The sequence below is a fragment of the Musa acuminata genome, chromosome BXJ1-5, assembly GCF_036884655.1.
Source record: "Musa acuminata AAA Group cultivar baxijiao chromosome BXJ1-5, Cavendish_Baxijiao_AAA, whole genome shotgun sequence".
NCBI lineage: Eukaryota > Viridiplantae > Streptophyta > Magnoliopsida > Zingiberales > Musaceae > Musa > Musa acuminata.
In genome coordinates, this window is record NC_088331.1 from 41,908,368 (window position 1) to 41,926,914 (window position 18,547).

General features: G+C 39.5%; 2 protein-coding genes across 5 annotated transcripts; both read left to right on the forward strand.

Moving 5' to 3' along the window:
- On the forward strand, positions 1-7,046 carry LOC135674350 (protein STABILIZED1-like). Of its 2 annotated transcripts, XR_010513593.1 has the most exons (3): positions 1-3,224; positions 5,977-6,042; positions 6,747-7,046. XR_010513593.1 is itself a non-coding variant. In XM_065184120.1 (2 exons), exon 1 carries the CDS (start codon positions 76-78, stop codon positions 3,181-3,183), a length of 3,108 nt encoding a protein of 1,035 aa, XP_065040192.1. In that variant the 5' UTR covers positions 1-75; the 3' UTR covers positions 3,184-3,224; positions 5,264-5,603. The 2 variants fall into 2 exon arrangements, 1 of the variants encoding a protein (XP_065040192.1); XM_065184120.1 differs by lacking the exons at positions 5,977-6,042; positions 6,747-7,046 and adding an exon at positions 5,264-5,603.
- A 1,969-nt stretch (positions 7,047-9,015) lies between these two features.
- On the forward strand, positions 9,016-14,397 carry LOC135674351 (probable GPI-anchored adhesin-like protein PGA55). Of its 3 annotated transcripts, none has more exons than XM_065184121.1 (7): positions 9,016-9,259; positions 9,348-9,462; positions 9,534-9,680; positions 9,767-10,064; positions 10,150-10,305; positions 10,390-10,666; positions 12,789-14,397. In XM_065184121.1, the coding sequence occupies exons 4-7, from the start codon at positions 9,927-9,929 to the stop codon at positions 14,252-14,254; spliced, it is 2,037 nt and encodes a 678-aa protein (XP_065040193.1). In that variant the 5' UTR covers positions 9,016-9,259; positions 9,348-9,462; positions 9,534-9,680; positions 9,767-9,926; the 3' UTR covers positions 14,255-14,397. The 3 variants fall into 3 exon arrangements, with proteins under 3 accessions (XP_065040193.1, XP_065040195.1, XP_065040196.1); XM_065184123.1 differs by having other exon boundaries at positions 9,534-9,574; XM_065184124.1 differs by having other exon boundaries at positions 9,534-9,574; positions 9,879-10,064.
- Positions 14,398-18,547: the final 4,150 nt, after the last annotated feature.

Genomic DNA, 18,547 nt, shown 5'->3' on the forward strand with positions numbered 1-18,547 from the left:
ATAAATACCCATCGATCGGCCAAAAGCTAAGGCTGATGCTATTTCTTCCTCTTTACCAAGCTTTCGTCGCCCATCATGGTGTTTGTCCGAACCCTAGACGGCAAAACCCTAGCCCTCGATCTCAACCCAAGCTCCACTTCCCTCCACGCCCTCAAGCTCGCGATCGCCGCCCGTTCAGACGTCCCGCCCCACCAGCAGCGCCTCTTCGTCTCCTCCCGACGCCTCCTGTCCGCCACCGTCGGCGGCGCCGATGACTCCTCCACCACCCTCGCTGATCTGGCTGTCCGGCCCTCCTCTACCCTCGCCCTCCACCTCCGCCTCCTCGGCGGCACCCAGACCCCCGCCGTTCCCGCCCGCCCCCCTCGATACGACTTCCTCAACTCCAAGCCTCCTCCCAACTACGTTGCCGGCCTCGGCCGTGGTGCGACCGGGTTCACCACCCGGTCCGATATCGGGCCGGCCCGTGCCGCCCCCGACCTCCCCGACCGCTCCGCGGCAGCTATTGGCGCTCCCGCCTCAGCCGGTGCTGGACGCGGCCGAGGGAAGGGCGCTGGCGGTGAGGAAGAGGACGAGGAGGAGGAGGCTGACGAGAAGGGTTATGACGAGAACCAGAAGTTTGACGAGTTCGAGGGCAACGACGTTGGGCTTTTTGCTTCTGCGGAGTATGACGAGGACGACAAGGAGGCGGATGCCGTTTGGGAAGCCATCGATAAGAGGATGGATTCGAGAAGGAAGGACCGGAGAGAGGCGAGGCTCAAGCAAGAGATTGAAAAGTACCGCGCTTCAAACCCTAAGATTACGGAGCAATTTGCAGATCTGAAGCGAAAGCTTGCCGATTTGACGCCCGAGCAGTGGGATAGCATCCCGGAGATTGGTGATTACTCGCTTAGAAACAAGAAGAAGCGGTTCGAGAGCTTCGTGCCAGTGCCCGATACCCTTCTTGAGAAGGCAAGACAGGAGCAGGAACTTGTCACTGCCCTTGATCCCAAGAGTCGAGTGGCAGGGGGGACAGAGACCCCCTGGTCGCAAACTCCCGTCACAGATCTTACCGCAGTAGGAGAAGGGAGGGGTACCGTGCTCTCTCTGAAGCTGGATAGATTGTCAGACTCTGTCTCAGGGCAAACAGTGGTGGATCCAAAGGGATATCTGACCGACCTCAAGAGCATGAAGATCACGAGCGACGCAGAGATATCTGATATCAAGAAGGCAAGGCTTCTGCTCAAGTCGGTGACGCAGACGAACCCAAAGCACCCACCTGGATGGATCGCAGCAGCTAGGCTGGAGGAGGTTGCTGGGAAGATCCAAGCAGCAAGACAGTTGATTCAGAAAGGGTGCGAGGAGTGCCCAAAGAACGAGGATGTCTGGTTGGAAGCTTGTCGTTTGGCAAGTCCTGATGAAGCTAAGGCTGTGATTGCCAGAGGGGTGAAGGCAATCCCCAATTCAGTGAAGCTGTGGTTGCAGGCTGCAAAATTGGAGAGCAATGATCTGAACAAGAGCCGGGTATTGAGGAAAGGTCTGGAGCACATTCCAGATTCTGTGAGGCTGTGGAAAGCTGTAGTGGAACTTGCAAATGAGGAGGATGCGAGGCTTTTACTACACAGGGCTGTGGAGTGCTGTCCACTTCATGTTGAGCTGTGGCTTGCGCTTGCAAGGTTGGAAACTTATGAACAATCAAAGAAGGTCCTTAATAAAGCAAGAGAAAAGCTTCCTAAGGAGCCTGCAATCTGGATCACCGCTGCAAAGCTTGAGGAAGCTAATGGCAACGTTGCATCAATTGGGAAGGTGATTGAAAGAGGTATAAGATCTTTGCAGAGAGAGGGAGTGGATATTGACCGGGAAGCTTGGATGAAGGAGGCAGAGGCTGCAGAACGTGCTGGTTCAGTTGCTACTTGTCAGTCTATAATACACAACACCATTGGTATTGGAGTGGAAGAAGAGGATCGTAAAAGGACGTGGGTTGCTGATGCTGAGGAATGCAAGAAGCGTGGTTCCATTGAGACAGCTCGAGCTATATATGCTCATGCTCTAACAGTGTTCCTAACAAAGAAAAGCATATGGCTCAAGGCAGCCCAGCTTGAGAAGAGCCATGGAACCAGGGAATCTCTTGATGCCCTCTTGAGGAAAGCCGTTACTTACAAGCCACAGGCTGAGGTGCTGTGGCTGATGGGTGCAAAAGAGAAGTGGTTGGCAGGAGATGTCCCTGCAGCTCGAGCAATTCTGCAGGAAGCATATGCTGCAATTCCCAATTCAGAGGAAATTTGGTTGGCTGCTTTTAAGCTTGAATTTGAAAATCATGAGCCGGAGAGAGCAAGAATGCTTTTGGCCAAAGCTCGTGAGAGAGGAGGAACTGAGAGGGTGTGGATGAAGTCTGCTATTGTTGAGAGAGAGTTGGGGAACACTTCTGAGGAGAAGAGGTTGCTGGAAGAAGGGTTGAAGTTGTTCCCTTCATTCTTCAAGTTGTGGTTAATGCTTGGACAAATGGAGGATCGCCTTGGTCATGGAGAACAGGCAAAGGAAGCCTATGAAAATGGTCTGAAACATTGTCCCCACTGTGTTCATCTTTGGCTTTCTCTCGCTAACTTAGAGGAAAGAATGAGTGGCCTAAGCAAAGCTCGAGCTGTTCTTACTATGGCTAGAAAGAAGAACCCACAGAACCCAGAACTTTGGCTTGCAGCTATTCGTTCTGAGTCCAGGCATGGCAATAAGAAAGAAGCAGATTCATTGATGGCCAAAGCATTGCAGGAATGCCCAACAAGTGGGATACTATGGGCTGAATCCATTGAGATGGTTCCACGTCCTCAACGAAAGACAAAGAGTGCTGATGCTCTTAAGCGCTGCGATCATGATCCATATGTCATTTCAGCTGTGGCAAAACTGTTTTGGCAAGATAGGAAGGTTGATAAGGCAAGGAACTGGTTCAACAGGGCAGTTACACTTGCTCCTGATGTTGGAGATTTCTGGGCCTTATACTACAAGTTTGAACTTCAGCATGGTACTGAAGAAACTCAAAAGGATGTCCTGAAAAGATGCATGGCTGCTGAACCAAAGCATGGAGAAAAATGGCAAGCAATCTCCAAGGCAGTGGAGAACTCCCATTTGCCAACTGAAGCTCTTCTTAAAAAAGCAGTAGTTGCTCTGGGTAAAGAAGAAAACCCGACTGTAATAGATGGCATCAGGCCTTAATCAATAGTCAGTCATCACAGCAACATCAAAAGAAACATTAGGTATTCGTACAGATATGGTGCCTTCATCTTTAATATAACTTGTGCCTAACTAGTTTCTGTGATTCTTCTGAACTTTGTAAGAGCCATATGCCAATGTAGGACATACTGTCCTGGATTTCATCTTGTTGTTGTTTGTAAGAACCTAGAATCTCTTATTTAGTTGAATAATTTTGCTCCTGGGTCGACTTACGGTTCTTAATGTTATTAGAATGAGAATCATATTTCCCCCCTTCTCTGTAAACTGCTGAGACTTATATTACAGATAGGTTTTAGCTATATCAGCTTTGTTGAAATCCACTAATTATCAGTTTTTAGTTGATCAGCTAGTTTAGGCTACCTTGATTAAATTCATTAAAGAAATGTTCATTTATATATGTTTGTTTTCATTGGTAATTTTGAATTATATGATACTTGTGCTTGAAGAGGAAATCTTTTGTGGTATTCTTTTATTTATAGATCCAAATGTTTGGAAGTTGGAAACAATTATTTATAAAAGCTTATATTAGCTGAAATGAGATGAAATGGTAATGTTGAGGAGGATGCATGGAATTACTAGGAAATATTTTTATTTTTGAACAATTAATATCACTTTGAAAGATTTTAAAATGAAAAGGAATTATATAAAGATGTTATGGACACATTTAAAGCAGACCAATAAAAGTCGTTAGATTAGGTGAGTTGATTAGCAAATAATGGTATAGGGAGAGTCAGAGGGAAACCTTTAGATGACGTAACGAGTGATAATACAAAAATATTTGAATGTTCTTAATTTATCAGAGATATTGCTTTAGAGAGTTTAATGGCTGGAAAAAAAATTATGTAGCCGATTTCAGATAGTTGGGATATTATGGCTTGTTGTGGTTGTGGTGGTGATGGTGGTGACTAGCTAAATGTAGCCCAAAGTATGGATGTACATTGTTTGCTTTTCAAGGTTTTTCAAGACATTAGGATTATCATCCATTATTTACTTAATAAAAAGAGGAGAACAAGTGTGGGTTTTTTACGGAGTTCCTCTCTTGCTTTATAATTCTTTGTCTATAAATGCTTTATACACCCACAATGTTGGACACCTTGTCAAACAGTGGTCCATGTACTGATTCACAGTTGGATCAGTAAATACGGGTCGTTACCAACTTGCTTGAGTGGTTTTTTACCCTACTATCAACTAGTTACATTTAGTGGGAGTTTTACTTAGTGGCAATGGAAGCACTACTATTTTATTAACAGTACTCAATGTATGCTTGTCTATGGTGTAAAGGCAGTCATTTGATGGTGTTATTAGTCATACTAGACTGTTCCGTTTCTCAGTTTGGTTCTTTATTGGACAAGGTTTTATAGAGGTGAACTGATGTTAATCATTTTGTGCAAGAGTGACAGTTGTAGATGTTTATCTGTTCTTAGGTGATGCAATAGTATTTTGATTGTGTCCATAGCTATTGAGTATGCATATGCATCATTGTGTTGCTCATTTACTTGACATTATTTAAAAAAAAACATTTCTATTACATTAAATGTTGTACATGATCTCACTCGTGGATTCGAACCTGAGACCTATCATTTGTGCAGTAATACACTTACCGACCCGGATGTCTCAACAAAAACCTTTAACATCTTTTGAATGTCACCTTCATACCTTGATTATGCCTTGAATTAACACAGCATTCACCAATTTGTCTTACATCCTGCTGCGTTTAAATTTGAAGTACATTGCAACTGTTACTACAATTTCTCATTTACAGTCATTGTTAGATTTCCCCTTGTCTTTTAAATTTGAAGTACATTGCAACTGTTACTACAATTTCTTATTGACAGTCATTGTTAGATTTCCCCTTGTCTTTTAAATTTGAAGTACATTGCAACTGTTACTACAATTTCTCATTGACAGTCATTGTTAGATTTTCCCTTGTCTTGCAATAGTTTGTTCTTTTTTTTGGTCATACTAGCCAACATGATGTACCTACCCTGTTCCAGAATCTCTCTGCAATCTAGACATTCTTTTTTATTTTTCCATATGTGGAAGCAGTTCTGTTGGTTGTCAGGTTGTCAAATAGGGGCACTCTTTGGCTGTGCTTCTGCTGAAAGAAAGAACTAGGGAGTTGGAGAAGCGCAAATGTGTCTCTGGATGCTCTAACTCTGACTCTCTCATCGGTCACAGAAATTTATGCTCAAGTGCCATGCAATTATGTTATTACTTCATACAAGCTTCTTTTGGAGATGGCAAACCATCATGTTGATTTGTGTTCTTAGTATTTGGTTTGTTGTTCCAAAACTTCATAATTAATCTTCTGGTTTGTTCTCTCAAGATTTGCTTGCTGCAGGATTTCATAATCAAATGTTCTTAGATTAAACCTTATTAATACTGATTCATAGTTTTGGATACCTCATCTGGTATAATATGTGTTTCATGCCTCATAGGGTACATGGAGTTGGTTTCCCTGTTAACTTTGAAGAAATTTTGTTGCAGCTTTCTTGTCTATTTCACATTTTCTTACCTTTTGAATAATAGCTTGCTGTAATAAGTTCAGGATCAATGGATTTCAATGATCACAATTCCTGATGCTAATTATGACTGCGCTGCTTGTTGAATTCTGCTTCTTGTTTTCTGCCGTTTCTGTGTGATACTGAGTTTTGGGTTTCATATACAGTTTCTTGGTGGTCTCACACCTGATACTTTGACATCCCCTAGTTGACATTCTTGTTTGATCATTCCTTGTATCCAAAATGGACTCAAAACTCGTTTATATGGTCTCAGGTCTTCTATGGTTGTTGCCGATGCATCACACATGCTGTACATGTGATTCACATGAAGTTAATGAAGGTACGCATCTTTAAGCTGTTATAATACCTTAGTTTTAATTTAGTGATCATTTGCTGAGACATACCTTCACCTAATTGTTTGCTTTACATGTAACTATGCAACCAGTTGGTTCCGGTCCCTAGATTTCGTTCTTGTGCCATACTTGAACCACAACAAAATGATCACAATCAAACTATACTCCAATACTCAATATAAAAATTATTATAAGTTATACAATACATAAAACAAGAAAGAAGGGACAATTTAAAATACTTAATAAGTTGGAAGAAACAAATAAAAATATAAGAAATCAGTAGAAAATAAAATAAAAAATAAATTAATGGAGAATGGACATGTTAGACATCGGAAGTTTGTCAATTATTTATTTAAGTGATACTTAATTATTTATAGATGAACATATTCTTTTTTTATCTTTAAGTCTACATTCACTTCAATATTCCCATCTCAACTATATATATATATATATATTCCTTTACACAGTAAGCCTGAAGAAACTAAAGGATGCTTCCTCCAATGAAATGATGTAGTTGATCCCCACTCATTCTGCCATAAACAAGTCCGGCACCTTTAGGAAGCAATATTTATGTACTAAAATGGACATTTTGTTTTGAATTAGTTTAAACAAAGAATTGTCACACAATGAATATGTTTCTATTTGTATAATCTGCAACATGCCTTTGAAGTTTGATTCCTTTCCGTTACAGGGTTTAATCTGTTCTCTTCTTGGATATCAAGCTCATGTGGATAGGAGACTCCTTCGAAACCTTTACTTTTTAGTCAAGGATATGGGCTTCTATATGCTTGTTTTAGTAGGCCACACCAGAAGCTCTTGACGCTAATACAATGGAGTTGGTCATTGTTAGATCAATTTACTTCATATAATATGCGGGAGAATTGTAGAGGAATATAAACCTATTTACTGCTTATATATATATATATATATTTGTGTGTGTGTATATATAATAAAATTGCTGGAGAACACTTGATCTAATGTCCTTTTTGTCCTTTGTGTGTGCGTCATCAATTTGTATTTATTTTTCGTATTTGATAGATACACAGTAGGAATTATCAACGACATCACAAGATAACCTTCTGTGATGCTCGGACTGTCTTATTTTGCCAAACCTTGGAATGGATAATTGGTTGTCTGAAATCATATTAAATAAAAAAAAGAAAATTTCCGAGTCGAGTTATACTTGAAATATTAATCTACATTGGAGCTCGCATAGTTTCGCATTAATCTTTCATTTCAATTTCTAAGATTCATTTTGTTGCCGACGAAATTATGTACATTAGATTCTGGTGGCTAAATCAATAATCAAACTTTGATTCGGATTCGGGTGATATTTGTGGAAACCCGTTAACATCTGGTCATCCGAATAGATGACGTCAAGTTTCCGCAGACCTGACACTGACCACACGATGACAACACCAAGCAAAGAGAACTCTGCAGCACATGCTGCCATGGAAGCAAATACGTCATTAGCTCATCCCTTTCCTGGTCGTCATGCTCTCACCAAGGACAACCCTGCGGTTGTCCAAGGCTGAAGTAGGTTCCGAATCGAGGCCCTGTGTCCCCCACCCCCCACAGCTGAAGCGTCCCTCTCAGCGGCAAACAATCAAACACTTGGCGTGTCCGATACCGCTGCTTCATCTCAGCCCACGTGACGTTCCATCTTGCTCTCTCTAGGTGAGGACGGCCACGGTATCGGATTCGGATCCGATCCGACAAACCTACAGATCTGATTCGGATGAGTCCAACGGGGGAGGACAACAGCGGCCCGTTCGTATCGCGCCTAAACTCGAGACTGAATTGGCGACACGAGGCGTTCGGTCACCGTCGCGTAGTAGGAGTGCGACAACGTGCCCCTCGTTTCGATATCCTATTTCGTGGCCCAGCAGCTGCTGCCGAACATTCCAATTCCTGCACGCAAAACTTGCCACAGTAGGCTTCCAATTGTCCAAAATGAACGTCTCTTCGAACTCTTTCTCTACCCAAAAAGAGAGAAATCTCTTGAAACTTGACCGAGAAGTTCATTCCCCAAAGCATCAATATATTCTTTATTGGCCAATGTTACATTGTGCCCAGTATTCAATTTGAGAGCACCAATCCCTAACCAAGGTCAAAATGGAACCCCAATGGGAGTCGAGGAGCACTGTGAGTGGAAGAAGACGACCAGCAACGTGTAAGGTCTCCGAAACACGCACTGCGAGAGTCACGACGCGCACATCCCCCAGAAAACGAGCCGCCCACAGTCTCCCGAAACGCGATATGATGAACGTAACGGATGTTTTGTTTGCAGATCGATCTTGTCGTACGTATATGATGATATAACGTGAAAGAACTATTGAGAATGTCGTTATTTCTGGAAGGACACCTTTGGGATGGATACGCCATGGGTGGGGGGTAGTTTGGGAAGAGCAGCTGCATGTAATAAATGAATGGAAGAGGAGGCGCTGCCTCGAAGAATCTCGTTGGTTTTGCTTAGAAAAAGACTTCCCCCACTAGCCTGCTGCTTTCTACGAATCCACTACGACTCGTAAATAAATATTCCAAACATGCTTTCAGAAGCATTTTGTCAAACACCTTCGTCTCTCCTTTTACTTAGAAAATGACATTAATTATAAGCCATATACCATTTTTTAATATTTTATTTGTCAAAATTATACGTAATTATTATTTTCTTATTTTTCATAGTGATTCTTCAAATCCACCTTAATATTCTTACCGTGAGTGACTACGTAAATTAGCATAATGCTTCCATGCGTCCAACTAAATAGTGGAGTGTTGTCTTGGTACATGGTGACGGAAAGCTGAGCTATTCACCGAACCCTTTCCCCTCTGGCCTATTCTGCATACCAGTATATATATATATATATATATATATATATATATATATATATAACAAAGAAGAAAAATGACTTATAGGTCAAAACACGGTTATCTTTATCGGAACAAAAGGCATGAAGCAAGTACATGATGAACGTAGTGTGCTGTGGAATTAAGTTGTGTTGGAAGAATGAGAGAGATAGCAGGGTTGGGTGGGTGAATTCCCGTTAGCTTTGGCAGGCCCTCGGAAGCCTCGTGTCGCAGATTTAATGGTGTGTGACCGTGCACCCTGACCTTTCCCATCCCTTCCCCTGCTCCTCCTCCCTTGGCGCCTCGTGATCAGCAGGAGGAGGAGGAGGAGGAGGAGCCAATCTCGATCCCCTCGAGGTAAGGGGGAGAGGACGGCAAGAGGGCGACTTCGCACTGTTCGAGCAACGATAGATTAGGCAACCAATTTCCTCTGTTTCTGTTGTAGGTAGAAGAAACGGAACCCCCTGGGAGTGGGTTGGAACAGGAAGAGCAACTGCAGCAACAGAAACCGCAGCAGTAGAAGAGATCATTGCCGGCCCAACTTGTCCTCGTTATGCTATGTCTGCGTCCATCTCCTCCTCCAATCCATTCTGTCTTTATGTTTCTTTTTCTGATGGTTTTGCTTTGGCAGCGATCTCAAGGAGTTGTGGAGCCAGAAAGGAAAAGGGAAAGGTAGGCAGAGCAGACCCATTTCCTTTGATCCCCCTCGATCCCGTCTTCTTCTCTCTAAAGCTTCTTTTGGTCACCCGGGAATCTCCCTCCCCTCCCTCCTTGCATGGTTCGTCGCTTGCTTCGTTGCTTCAAGGATGTTATACCTGTTGTTTGGTTCCTGCTGATGTTCACGTTTGTAGCATCTGTTCTTAGGGTCTTTGACGAGGGATTCTTGAGATCGGAAGGAGGGTTTGTGCTACGATGACGACGACGATGTTGTTGTTTGATTCCTGTTGATGTTCACGTTTGTAGCATATGTGCTTAGGGTCTTTGACGAGGGATTCTTGAGATCGGAAGAAGCGTTTGTGCTACGATGACGACGACGATGGTGGTGGCGTCGCGGAGAGGAGACTTGAACCTAAACCACGCGCCGCTGCCGGACTACGAGGAGCAGGTGAAAGAGGGACTCAAGCAAGCCATGGTTGAGCACGACACCCTCTTCAAGCATCAGGTTCTGCCTCTTTTCCGCTTGGTGGATTTCCGTGGCTACACCAATCTGTTCTTGGAATCGTAAGTGCGGATCTCGCGATGTGTAGGTGCGGGAGCTCCATCGCTTGTATTGGACGCAGAAGAAAATGATGACCGAGGCTTGCTGGAGACGATCTGATTTGGTATCGCCTCGTGAGGCACGAGTCGGATGGAAGTTACTGGGAGAGAAGAAAACCGGCGACGTGCCATCTCGCTGGCTCACGGTAAGATATGCGGTGGCAAAACCTTGGTGGGCGAGTTGTGGAGTTCTTTGTTTATTTTGTTGCTGAGTACATTTCAACCCGCAGGTGAATTCGATGGAGATGCGGAACACCACAACAGAATTTAATGCTAATGATAGGAGCTACAGTCTTCAGCTTCCAGCTAATGTCAATAGTTCATCTGGCATCAAACCTCTGGCAAATAATGCTGCAAATAGGAGTCTTTCTCAAATTTCTGCTTCATCTGACTTTTGTTCGGTAGCTGCAATGCAGAGTGAATCTGGTCATAGGCGGACAGAGAGGTTTTCCCATGCAGAGCCTCAGACTGTAAGATGGCAAGAGGCGAGCTTCCTCTACCCAGATGGTGAGTTTTCTTAATGATGTAATGTATCTATTCTTTTGCACACGAGAGACTATTGATCCATCAATTATAGAATAAAACTCTTCTTGCATTGCACTTCTTAAACAAGCTGAATTCAAGAATCCATCAATATGCATTATTAGTCATCATATTGTTTTACATTCATTCATCCGATGCAATATGAATACCTGATACCTCTTTGGAGAAAGATTTGGTATTTGCATATGCAGTTTATGCATATCCAACCAATCCAATTAACAATGTACAATTACTACATCAGTCACGGATTTGTCTTTAACATGTCATATCAGATCGTTCCAGGATTGCTTATTTGACATAGTAACATTGTTATTATGCCTATTATTTGAGCTATTGCTGCCTTGTTTTCTCATTGAGATGTCTAGGACTCCCGTTGATATTGTTGTGAATACAGATGTATCTAATTTCTAGTGGTTGTTGTTTGATATCTTCCCACCCCTTCACTAATTCCTCAATCACTATATCGTTAGGTAACCAAATAGTTTGACAACAATGTGCCAACCTTAAACCAGATTAATTTCATTCTCTTTTTTTGTAGATTTTCAGACACATTTCACAAGAAAAGTTACAACTATATCAACCTATATTTCATTATCTTGTTCTTCATCCATAAGAGCTTCGAAAAGAATATATAATATGATGTGTTTATGGATAGATTATCTTATTCTGTTAAAAAAAATCTCCAAGTTGCTCGTGATATGATGTGTGCCTTACCCAACCTGAATCAAACTAGATTTAGATTTTATTATTTTTGGACTACCTTAATCTGTTGATTGTTGAGATCCATCTAGTTACTAAGTGTCTAGGCGATGCTACAATGCATACAGCAATGTCTTGATTGAAGATGTCTCTTCAATCTTAGACCGATGCCCCAAGGTGGGCTTAACTAGAGACCTAAGTTCAACCTTCATGTCATCAACACCGACATTACTGGAATAATCACATACAGGTGCTACTAATTGAGGGCATGACAATCCTTATCAAGAGCTTACTCAATGTCTAGGTGCATCGATAGGGCTGAGCCAACACTATGTTAGTCTTAATTGGCCAGTTTGAGGAGCCTGATACCACATAGCAGCCAACTTAGGAAAGAAATTCTTTCTAAAATCATGTAACAGATATTACAGAAACTTAACTAACTTGGAGACCATTTCCTAAATGAAAGAAACTAGTACTGCAGCACTTGCAGAATTCTAGTACTAGTCCTCGTCAAAGTCAGATTCCATGTAGATTTGGTTTGATCACTCAGTATCCAAAAAGGATGAGCACACTGGAATTCTACATCAAACCTTTCCAGTTCAATATATATATATATATATATATATATATACTCTTGTCTCCCAAAATTTTCTTTCCCTTCCTCAATTCTTTTCTGATCTCAATGTTACTTTTTTGGTTTGTTGTGGTTTGCAGTGTAAGAAGAAACTGCTGACCTGCAATTGTCTAGAATTGTTTATGGATGTCTTCCTTGCTGTATATTGATTTATTCCTTTTTGGATATTGTTGGACTAAGAAAGATATGTTTCCTAGACAATTTTAATTCTTGTGATCAATTTGGATTGCTAATTTATTTTTCTTGCTTGTTTTGCTTACATTAGAGGTTTTTAGTATCCATGTATTTCACAATAAGATAATATTTTGAAATTTATGTCTGCAGTTGTAACTTGAAGTTTGATATTGTTAATTTGATGTTAGGATCTTTGGGTTTGATCAAATGCTATGATTTAGATGGATAGAGTTTCATCTTTATGGTTGTTTTGTAAATCTTGGTTTCAGAACGTGGCTGATCATTGTTAACTATAAGGTTGAAGATAACTTTTCACATTGGAAAGATCATGTTTCTCATAGCAAATCTCACTTGGACTTATCCAGCATATTCTCAATATCCTTTCAAATTAGTAGGATGACTCTTTATTCCCTCTTTGTTTCTTTCCTGGGATTTTTTTCTTTTCTTTTTTTCTTTCAACTTCTCATGTGATGATTATTGTCAGCAGGACTTTCATCTTCTAGCCAACCGAGAAAGTTAGCTTACTATTGTTAATCTATTATTAAATTGATCTCTTAATATCTTCTGGAATCTGTTCAGGATTAGAAGAATATGGAGGCTCTCTCTCTGCCAATTTCCCCACCAAGAATCAATGGCCACAACACAAACTTATGCACATTGACCTGAACATAGCCCAAGACAGTGAATCTATAAATGTTTTTCCAAATACTGCAGAAACATTTTATTCTCCATCAACAAGTTCATCAGTTGTTCACTATGGAGATAATCTTAGAGTATCAAATGATAAATACTCAAAAGAATCTGAAGCAAGCAATGAGAGCACAAAAGAATCCACTGTCACAAATCAACCTGGTGTCGTATCTCCAGGTTCAGAAAATTCAAGGGAGAAGAGTGCTGATTCATTGCCTCATGACCCTAAAGATTCTGATAGTTCCTCAGTACAAGCTTCCGGACAGAGCAGCAATTTTATGAGGAAGAACTGGGACCATAAAGGATATATCGTGGAAAATGAAGTCTGCAGATCTGGCATCAGGATCTCTGAAGAATGTAGCAAAAATTTAGTGGAAAGATTTTCTAGTGCCTACGATGAGCAAGCTCATGGTGGTACAAATGGAACAGTTCTAGCAGACTTACAAAAACCTGGAATCGAAAAAATTGGCTCATCAGTTGGTGAGCCAAATTTTGCTGTACAGAGTGATGACAGAAATAATGTTCCAATTTTCAGAGTTCACGAGGAACACGATTTGGAAGAGAAAGAAACAAATGCTGAAGGGAGTGAAGATACCATATCAAGTCATGTCACAATGCCAGATGAAAAGCAAAAAGATGAGCTTATGGAGTATACTATCGGCATTAAGCTAAATCGGTTAACTAGACACAGTGAATGTACCTCAAAGAAGAAAAGTATGGAAGATCATACAGTTATCTCCAGTTCCAAGGATTTTGGGACTACTCACTCATGTTCAGTGATGCCTGAAAAGATTTGTCACAAACAGATTCCAAATGTTGTAGATTCTGACTACATCTGCACACAGGATAGACCGTGCAGTTCTGATGCATCACAGCCTAGAGATGATATGGAACAGCAGCTAGCCAAAATAGAGCAAGATAATATTATTATCAAGGCAGCTGAGATACTTCTATCTGTTTCTTCAGAGAAGCCATTGTGTTCAATGGATCCATTGGCTACTGATGGGCAGATGGAATTAAAATGTGAAGAAGGCAATGATCAGCCTCAGTCTTCTAATTCTTTTGAGACAATAACTCTGAAGCTACAGGAGATCAGAGATAATGGAAGTTCCATCTGTGCTAGCCAAATTGAGAGTGAGCCTAGGAAGGATGGATGCGGCTTTAGACCACGTAGGGGAAGGCGGGATTTCCAGAAGGATATATTGCCAGGGATTATCTCTCTTTCAAGGCATGAAATCTGTGAAGATCTTTATGCAATCCAGTATGACCTTAGGAAGAAATCTAAATCGACCTGTGAGAAGAATTGGTTAGTTCCTGTTAGACGTAGGCGCTCAAGGCGACATGGTCAAAAATAGCTGCTAAGAGTTTCAGGGAATTTAGATTTTGAATTCAAAATTATAAACTGAATTTCTGTAAAATATAGTGTTTAGATTATGCCTAGCATATGTAAGTATCATATCAGTTTTTGGATTATTGCATTTGCTCTGATTCACTCTCATTGAAGACTATTGCAAGCAAAGCTGGAATATGTGTGCTTTCATCAAAATCCATGGTTTAGTTATTGGCAATTTTATTTCCAATCACATTTATTTTGATCCATATGAGAGTCAATCTGTGTTCAAACCAGTTTATCCTATCCGTTGAAGAGGCAACAAATGGCATTGATGCATAGTTATCATGCAGGAGGATTACAACTACAATGTCATCGAAGCAAATTTGCTGCATCAGATCAGAAGCCAGCTTTATGCTGAGTAGTCAAAGTATTGCCATTATAAAATGTAAGAACACTTTTTTCCTTTGTCTTTTTTTCTTCAAAAAAAAGAAGAAGATATTATTAATTCAAAATTATTTTATATCCTACACATTGCTCCTCAGGCCAATTTGACCTTCAAACATGAGTCACTCTAAAGAATCTTAGCACATACAGCTAGAAAGTGGGAGCTTCTATTGCGTTCTCTATACACATCATGGTTAATCTTTACATTCTCAAAATTGGAACTGATGCAATTTCGTATCCTCCAAGGGATTACTTTCTCTTTATTTAGTATTATTTTAACCAGGTCTAAATCTTCAGATTCGATTTTCGATTTGGATACACCTTCCTGCTAAAAGATAAATTCCATTATTAGATCGTAGTAAAAATTCAATTCTCTTTTACCGGAGGTAGCATCATAAGTACCATCAGTATTCAGTTTAATCTAATGAAAGGTTTCTACCAGATGATTCCAATATGACCTATCTCACAATTAGTTCTTTTAGAATTTTGAAGGTCTTTGCTATTCATCATAAAGAGCTTCATGAGCAATAGAATAAATATTAATCTTAACCTCATTAAATAAAATATCATTTTTGACCTTCCAAATCCATCAAAGATTATGATTTTACATATGTTTTAGACATTAAAAGGTCCTAAGTAGGAAGATAAAAGAATATATTTTTCTTAGCTACTTACATTAGTTTAGTTATTGGCTTTAGGATCCAAAAAAAACAAAAGGTGTTTAGAAGCAAAGACGTAGTCTTCTTTGAAGATTAAACCCTTAAGAATTTGAAGAAAGAGATACCAGCTAAGACTTTTATAAAAGGATTAGCAAACTATGACTTGGTTACTCCTCCAATATATTAAGGTGATGGGGAAGATACATAGGAAGATTGTATAGAGGCCGATATTGGTCTACCTACAAAACATGTTAAGTAGAAAGAAAATGGAGAGTAATTTTCTATAGAACCTCAGTTTAGAAGATCTTTTAGACAACATCAACCTTCCAAAAGATACTCTATAGATAAGTATATGATGCTTATTAATGTAGGTGAACTAGAGAGTTACTATGAAACAATTGAAAATGAGTAGAAAATGAAATGGTTTGTTGCTATAAAGAAAGAGATAAATGCTCTATAAAAAAACTACACATATGATTTAGTATAACTATAAAAGAATATGAAGACCTTAAAGATCAAGTAGGTTTTCAGGTTCAAGACTCAAAAATTATGTTTTCAACCAAAGTATAAGACTACATTAGTTGTAAAAGGCTTTGGTCAAAAGAAAGATATTGACTTTAAAGAGATTTTTTTTCCTATTGTTAAAATATCTTTTATTCGTGTTTCTCTTAGTATTACTGTTAGCCTAAACTTAGAGGTTATGTAGTTGAATGTGAAGACAACTTTCCTTTAGTGATTTAATAGAGAAAATTTATATGAAGCAAACAAAATATTTCAAAGTCAAAGATATGAAAAATCTTATCTACAAGTTAAGGAAGAGCTTCTATGAGCTGAAGCAAGCTCCAAGATAATGGTATAAAAAATTTGATTCATTTATGATTGAAATATGAAAGAATGACTTTAGATCATTGTATATACATTAAACAGTTTGGTGAGGTTTTCATTATCTACTTACTTTATATTGATGACATTCTTATCCTAGAAAAGATGTCTATAATTGACAGGCTAAAGAAAGACATGAGTGAGCCCTTTGCAATAAAGGACATGGGACCAGCAAAGCAAATATTGGGCATGCAGATTTTTCACGATAGAAGAAATAAGACGATTTGCTTGTCATAAAAGAAATATATCAAGAATGTATTTGATAGATTTAGTATGAGCAATACAAAGCTAATTGGTTCTCTTCTTTTAGGTCACTTCAAATTATGTTCAAGGTAGAGTCCATTGAGCGATGGGGAGAAGGAGAAATTATAAAATGTTCCTTATGCTTCAGAAGTTAAAAGTTTGATATATACGATGATATGTAAGAGGTTGAACATCACATATGCAATGGGTGTTGTAGCAGATTTCTTGCAAATTTGGGCAAAGAGCATTAGACAATAGTGAAGTTGATTTTTAGATATCTCAAAGTGAGCTACAAAGTTTGTTTAATCTTTGAAGATAGACCATCTATGTTGACAGGTTACACAAATGCAAATATGATAAGAGATATTGATACGAGAAAGTCTACGTCAAGTTTTGTACTCACCTTTGCAAGGGGAGTTGTGTCATGGCAATCCTGATTATAAAGTTGTATTGCTCTCTCCACTATAGAGATAGAATATATTACTGCTATAAAGATTTACAAAGAAATATTGTGAATGAAAGAATCCTTATAAGAATTGAGGTTGAAATAGAAAAATTATGCGGTGCATTATGACAGCTAAAACATCATCCATTTGTGTAATAACCCAATTTTTCATTCTAAATCAAAGTATATAGATATAAGATATCATTGAGTTCAAAATGTATTTGAAGAGTAGTTACAACTTCAAGAAATTCACATAGATGATAACGAGATAGACATATTGACAAAGATATTATCGAAAGAAAGGCAAGATATGTGCTGACGGTTGATAAGCAGGAGTTGTGTCGATAGTTGATCGGCATGACTTCACATTAAGGAATCATTGAACAATTTATCTTATGGGCTAAAGGAGGAGGTTGTTGGGCACATGGCTCATTAATTCAACCCATGGTATGCCTTAATAACCCACAACAATCATTTAACACTTTCTCTTTTAACCTAAACATGCAAAAAAAATGTGTTTTTGCCACTACTATGGGCGTGGCTAGGAGAAACTACAACAACGATAGTTGAGGGTAGAGGAATAAGAGAAGAAAAAAAGGGAAGAAGATGAGGATAATATAGAGGTCGATCTAATTATCCGGGCAGTATGCTCGCCTAAAATTTAATTAGATTTGTAGCGGATTCTTGTTGTGATCATGGAATCAAGGAGATTTTGAATATTGTATATGATGACATAATTCTTGTATTCTTGTTATTCTCTTATGATTGTTGCTCGAGTCTTGGGCAAGAGATTTCGAGATTTATATGTTTATTATTTTTAAAGTAGATTTTCTTCTCTAGCTTGCTCTATGATTTTTATCCTTTACATTGTAAGGATTTTTCACATAAATCTTGATATTATATGTGACTATAATTTTCATTTAATTTTTTTGTTATGACCTACTCATATTTGTTCGTACATAAATTTTTTTATCCCATTATGCCATCGACCACTACCTACGCTCAATCGTGAGTGGTGATTCCTTTCTGTGGCCGACAACCATGCCACACAAGGCATTCTTCATTGCAGGTAGCATCTTGGCATTGTCCATCATCTGTTAACGCAGCCGTGTTCACTACCTTTGTCGTCGCCAGGGCCAGAGCCCAAGGACCACCATCGCAACACCTAGTGCAGTGTAGGCCACGACCAGAGCATCACCAAAATGGTAGTTGCGAATTTCTATCGTAACACCTCTCACATCAAATACCACCACCGCGGGCAGAATGACCACTCGCTATCCCACCTTAACCTTGGAGGAGTAATGAAATGATAAAAACATAATACTACAATGTAATTAAAAATAATATTTTCAATCAAGAATACCGATGTAGTATTTAAACAAGAGGTAAGACATAGAACACTTACAGGATATTCCCAAGTACACACATATCTTACTTTATGAACTATGGTCTTATTTATAGGACATAGTGGTAACTACCTCACTCTATCATGTCAGCCATGATTGAGTTAGGTGTAGGAACCACCATATAACTTCTAGATTATGTGTCACTACTTCGAACATGCTTATAACTATCTAGAACATGACAATTACCTAGATAACCACTATGAATCAATTCTCAACACTCCCCTTTGATTCATAGT

Coding starts and splice junctions, on each gene's coding strand:
- LOC135674350 (XM_065184120.1), top strand. CDS start 76: ATGGTGTTTGTCCGAACCCTAGACGGCAAAACCCTAGCCCTCGATCTC.
- LOC135674351 (XM_065184121.1), top strand. CDS start 9,927: ATGACGACGACGATGGTGGTGGCGTCGCGGAGAGGAGACTTGAACCTA. Junction 10,306..10,389: donor TGCCATCTCGCTGGCTCACG/GTAAGATATGCG, acceptor TTCAACCCGCAG/GTGAATTCGATGGAGATGCG. Junction 10,667..12,788: donor GAGCTTCCTCTACCCAGATG/GTGAGTTTTCTT, acceptor GAATCTGTTCAG/GATTAGAAGAATATGGAGGC.